This window comes from Lupinus angustifolius, chromosome LG01 (genome assembly GCF_001865875.1).
Source record: "Lupinus angustifolius cultivar Tanjil chromosome LG01, LupAngTanjil_v1.0, whole genome shotgun sequence".
Taxonomy (NCBI): domain Eukaryota; kingdom Viridiplantae; phylum Streptophyta; class Magnoliopsida; order Fabales; family Fabaceae; genus Lupinus; species Lupinus angustifolius.
In genome coordinates this window covers 9,651,343-9,657,852 of record NC_032009.1, presented here as the reverse complement: position 1 = coordinate 9,657,852, position 6,510 = coordinate 9,651,343, and the positions used below count along the sequence as shown (strand labels likewise).

The 6,510-nt window shown below is 32.0% G+C and overlaps 1 protein-coding gene across 1 annotated transcript; it reads right to left on the bottom strand.

Moving 5' to 3' along the window:
* LOC109349330 (delta(8)-fatty-acid desaturase 2-like) lies at window positions 3,131-5,180 on the bottom strand. Its single transcript, XM_019590097.1, has one exon. It carries the CDS (start codon window positions 4,795-4,797, stop codon window positions 3,454-3,456), a length of 1,344 nt encoding a protein of 447 aa, XP_019445642.1. The 5' UTR covers window positions 4,798-5,180; the 3' UTR covers window positions 3,131-3,453.

Here is a 6,510-nt window from a genome sequence, read left to right as displayed (position 1 = left end):
CTTTTGATCATTTTGACAATCCCTTAAACCTAATTCAAACAAAAGGATATGGGTGAGCAGCTCTCAACCCATTCTAACAATTGTACCATGGGTGAGCATCTGTCAGCCCCCAAACCTGTGGTGGCGAGCTTCTTTTTCTGGTGACCGACTCTCTTTCTGACAACTTGCTTGTCTTCCTCTTCTGTTGTGTTAGTTCTGTAGCTTCTTCTTTCTCTCCAACCTTGAGATTTCTTCTTCAACCCTACATCTTCCTCTCCTTCAACCCTACATCTTCCTCTCCTTCAACCCTTGTAACCTTGTGAGCCATTAACCATGGTATCTTCTCAACGACCACCATGTGAGACATCAACCTTATTCACTATATTAATTTGAATGCTTAGACTAGACTAGTAGTACTATATGTCTATAATGCCTGGTACTTACTTTTAAGCCTTAGAAGAGAGGCTTAATTCCTTAGAGAATGATATATAATTGCTTATTTAATATCCTCTAAGCTAAACATTTCATATTTTAATTGATATATATACTTTTACCTAATGTATCTTCATTTATATCATGCAATTAGTATTGTTTATGTAATAGTCATCATAATAGTATTGACTGAATCTATCCGTTCTTCAGCTTGGATCTTAAAGAGTGTGGTTAGTTATGAATTTACTTCCCTTTGATTCGACCATCTACAATAATTGGTGTTTATTAGCTTGTATGGAACTGCTGTTCAATGTATTTGGTTGATCAAGAATAAAAAGATGTTATCTTATTCACGATTAATTATATATCTTGGTGGCCTCCCCTTCTTGGCACTAGCAAAATAAACGGTGATGTTCTGTCATAAAGTACCTCAATAACACAACATGTAAGGAACTAAAATGGTTATGACAACACTCACCCTTGCTCTAGGATAATTGGTTATGTTCATGCTTTAATAAACCTCATTCTTGTGCAGATTTGGTGGTAAGAATGCCCACAACCATGCTTTATGTCTCCATTATTTCCATTCTATTCCTGCTTTTATTTATTTACCTCTGTTGGCTAGGAGTAGCAATGTAAACTTGGACTAGAATTGTGTTATAAAAACTAGCAATATAATCACAGAAAATTCAATATGAAAGAAATATTTATTACAACAACAAACAAGTCTTTATCTTACTAGGTGTGGTTAAGTACATAGATCGAACAATTCATAATGCTTTAGAAAATTTACCTAGACCAAGTTGTCGCATGCTTCAATGGCAAAAGGGGGTCTTTATGTTTTCACTTAAAATAGATATCTACTTTAACAAAGCTAAAACACCAATCCTAAAAAAGACAAAGCATGTTATAAAGCAACATAATACAACTTTTCCGTATGAATATACTCCCACAGAACAAGAGTGATTCTCAGTTTTCTTCTTAGGGACAAAAGGCTTTGTTGGTGGCATATACTCAGATTACACACTTTAGACAACAACAGCGGATCAACATATTTTATAATCAATTATCATGGAGCAATGCTTTTTGTAGGAGAAAGTTGAATAAAGGGTACATAAATTCTGTCAAACAGTGGACATAAAGATAAGTAGCATAGCTAATCAAGCAACCTATCAATTATATTTCGTATAACAAACAAGACAGATATAACGCACTATGTGAATAAACACTTACTAGGTTCAAGAACTTCATCAAATTAAAACAACACATTCTGGCTTATGATTCAATTAAACCATTCTACTCAATGTGCATGAACCGAAGCATTTTTTTCCCATACTGAATTAGCATGGAACAACGTAAGGGAATCCCACAAAGCACATGCTATTATTCGGTTATCCCACTGTAACAATACAAACCTAATTAGAAATAAGAATTATCCAAAGAGTTCTTATTTAAATAAGTTCCTGCTCCAGTAAATAAGAAAGATTTTGTGATTACTTTGCATGTTTTTTTGGGCTATTTTGATCTCTAAAGTTTAAGATTTTGACAATCACCTCTTCATCCAAAATTTGTCATTAACTAATTATGTGACTAATGACATTCCACGTCACCGTGGCCACATGGATTTTTAAAACAGTAAAATACAAAAATAAACAGCTTATTCCATGAGATTCTTACTTAACGTGGTCTAAAAATAATAGATATACACAACCACCTTACTCTATAAGTGGAGACATTGTTTCTAGCATTTAAACGTGTAACCTCGTAGTGATCGCTAATGACATTCCACCTCACCATGGCTACGTGATTCAAAAAACAGTAAAATACAAACGAAAAATAACTCAGTGTATGAGGCTCACACTTATGAGATATAAGAATGATAAACATACACAGTTGCATATCTCTGCAATCGAATATATTATTTCTAGCATTTGAATATGTGATCTCATAGTTATTATTAAGCAACAACTTTATATAGTTGTACCAAACAATAAAATATAAAAAAAAAACTAAAAGTATTTTTGAGGCGAAAAAAGAGAGACAAAATTAGGTGATATGGAGAGCCAATTTTAACAACCATTACTGATAAATTTGTATTGTGGATAAATATAGGAAATTGTCAAAAACTGATAGGTCGCATGCATTTGATATGTTTTTTTTTTTAATTTATTACTGGCTAAATTTATGGGTTGCCAGAGATACTACTTCTTTCCCATCTCAACTGTGTAGTTAGTTAGATCTAGAATGCTAAGATAATTCAATCGTACCTTAATAATTACATATATGGATAAATTGAAATATATTAACAACCAAGACTTGTCTCCCATTACCCCCATTGTGAAAGGGAAATTGTTTGTTAATAAAGGAGATGAATTTTAAACGGAATGGTTATTTTCTTTTCTAAGAATGAAAACATTATATTCTCAATCCGGCTTGCTTTAAATCATCGTTATTTTCCCTAACCAAACATATAACAATAATAATTTTCATAAAATAAAAGCTTTAGATTGAATCATTTTTAGAGAGCTATTTTAATTCCCCAACCTACTTCGCTCAATAACAAATCATCAATTGAAAAAGGAAATACAAATAACTGACTAGTGAATTGAGTTTAAATCTTTAAAACATTTTTTTCGCTAATGAGAATAAGGTTGCATACCCGAGACTCAACTAGGTGGAGTCTCGCGTAATGGCAGCAGTTTACCTATACAACAACCCAGATGGAACTCTTCTATCCTTATTTAGATCAAACATAATATAACATAAGTTAGCAACCTTGTGGCAATATAGTTTGACCAATAAAACATAAAAACGTGAAAAATCAAATATGATCTGAAATTTGCAAAGATACATAGCATATGAATTGTAATATCCGGACCAATATCCTCATATACACCACAACTAGAAAGGATAAAGTTAAATCCAGTGCCCATTTAAGGAATACTAGGGCCACATATGAAAACTTGTTGACAAAGAAATAAAGGAAAATTAAACTTGATGATCCTCTCAAAATGAAGAAGAAGATGATGATGACGACGATGCTCAACCATGTGTGTTAAAAGCTTCCCACAACAAATTTGAGGCAGGGTTAGTCAGGTCCCTAGCTTGAAGGGCAGCAGTCCTTAGAGTCCTAAGGGTCCATTTATTGGCCTCAAGAAATGACAAACTTCTGTAAGGTAAATTATGCTTCTTGCATAGATCTATCACCAATGGTGAAACCTTTCTCAATTGTGCTCTTGGAAGCCTTGGAAACAAGTGGTGTTCAAGCTGAAATTGTAAACCACCAAAGAACCAATCCATCCATGTTGAGCAAGAGATATCTAATGTACCAGCTGTTTGCTTCTCAAACCAGTCATTTCCATTTGGTGGCCCCATATAGACATTGGCGGCGAAATGGTTCAAACAGAATTGAAGGTGCTGAATGGAACAAACACAGAAGCTAGCAAGCACAAACATGACCCTTTCTGACCAGTTTGGTAGGCATGAAATCAGAAGAGGGAACCAAGTCCAGAACACAAGGATTCCCATTATGTTGAAAGCTCTATCCGGGACCTTGCGCCGTGAAAACAGAAGCAAGATAGTCTGAAGGTACAAATTGACCCTTGCGAAGCACAAGACTGGGTAGAATGTCCAGTGCTGGTAACTCACCAGAAGCCTTGACAAAGTATCGAACTTTAATTGCCTCCCATAGAAGTAAGACTTCATTGAGCTGAAGAATCGAGACGATACCGCGAAAACTGGGATATGCTGTAGATCGGGATCGTAGTCAAGGCTATTGCAGGCAATGTGGTGAGCATTGTGAGTCCACTTCCACCAAGCAATGCTAATCCCAGTCATGCAATTCCCACAAAGGATCTGAGCAAGTTTGTTATAACCGCGACTCGACATAACCTCATAGTGACCAGAATCATGACCAACATAAGTGCTTTGCATCCAAAGCAAACCCAACAACATAGCAGAACCCAGATGAGCCCAAACACTAGTGCATCTCAGAACACCATAAAGAACAATACCAAACATAACAGCCACAGAACTCAATGTAAATAAAGTAACATGCTCTTTCTTTTCAAAAAGACCCAATTTTGAAAACTCAGACACAAGCTTCCTATAATCTCTAGACACTTCAGAAACCTTAAAATCCTTGAGATGGTAGCCAGTGAAAAACTTATCAAGATGTTTCCATGCTGTACCAGGATGGTAAGCAATGAATGCATCAGTGACATCTTGACCAGCAAGGTTCAAGATTGGAACTTCACCACCAGGGTGTTCCTTAGCCCAATCTGTAACATTGTAAACCTTACCCTGAATTGAGATCCACAAATCCCCTTGTTTGTTATGCTTCTCCAACTCCTCAGAGGTTATATATTTCTTCATCTCAACCTCCATAATGCTTAAAAACAATAATAAACCAAACCCAAATGAGAATAACAGCACAAAAAATCAATTTTTATCACAGGAACAGATATATAAACCAAACAAAAATACCCCTTTATATTATAATGGGGTTGTTTAAAGACACAACCCCATAAACCAAAAAAAAAACAAGGGGGTGTTCGGCCCCTCTTTATATCTGAACCTTCACTGTTTATAGCCCAAGAACTTTTGTGCCTTAATGTTATTCTACTTTTTTTGAATGCTCTGCAAAGATTACTTATATAATCTATAACATGTACCACAAAAAAAACAAAGGATTTAGTTTAGGAATTGTGGAACAACGAAACTATAATCCATTAAGTAAGAACAACTAATGGTGTGGCTGTAACAAACGCTGTTGACCACAAATATAGGTTATGTTACTTATAGATCAATGGTTATGGTGGAATAGGGTACATGGTAACAATGGTAAGGTTGCAATGTAGAGGATTTGGAGTGATATAATCCAATCAAAGATATTTTTGGGAACGAGAAATGCGGTGCTACCTCACATGGTTCAGGTCGGTACTAGGAATATTAAATAATACTGTTTAAATTTCAAATATCTATATATAGTTATATACTATTAAAAGATGTGAAGTATTATTATCCTATTTTGCCCTTACAAATAGTTTTTATTTACAATTTATATTTTATAATTTTAATTCTTAATAAAATTTGGTATAGATAGTAAAAGTGTTGTTTATTTGAAATAAAGTTTGTATATTTTATTATTTTAAATTATTGTTATCCATTCAATTTATATCTTTTAGTTAGAATTTTAGTTCATAAAATTTATTAAAATAGAAAATATATATTGAGAGCCCTAACGTGACTATCCAAACGTCAGTAATAATAATACTTAAGAGTATGAGAAAAATTAATTGCTTTATACTTTTTATATTTAAATAAAAATTGTTAAATGATACTATTTTTATTTCTAGTTTTTTATGCTTCGTGCAAATATTTCATGGTAAATCTTTAAATTATATTATAACACAATATTTGATAATAAATTAAAATATAATCAACATAATTGCAATTAAATGTTGAAAATTCCATCTTTAATTAATCGTAGTAAATTGTCAATTTTATATATACTTCTCAATGAACTAGAGGTTTGCATGAATACTCATTTTTGTTCAGTTCAGAAAAAGCCTACAACCTTTTTTCTTTTCAAAATAATTTTCATAAAAAATAAATACTTAGATTTTTGAAAAAAAAATTAAATAAATAATGGACTTCTAGAAACCTACTTCTTTTTTCCTAAAATTTAAAAATTAATAAAATATTATATTATTTAACTTTTTTTAGAATTTATATTATAAAAATAAATAAAATATAATTAAGAAGATTTTTTATTAATTTTTATAATTAAATTCGAATTTATAAAAAATAGGTAAATAAAATAAATGAGATATTCTAAACATCTCATTTAAATTCCAAATAAACAATAAAATAATTTTAATTATTAATTTTTTCGAAAATATTATTTTAAATAATTAAAACTTATTCAAAGATATTTTTTTATTTTTTATTTAATTGGAATATATAAAAAATTAATAAACAAACTAAATTTAAAATATATTTTAATAAAAAAATTTAGAAAACCACCAAGTCAAATCTCACTTGGTGGTGGGTGCCTACTAATATGAAATTGTGAGTTAGTAGATATTAAATTTGTTA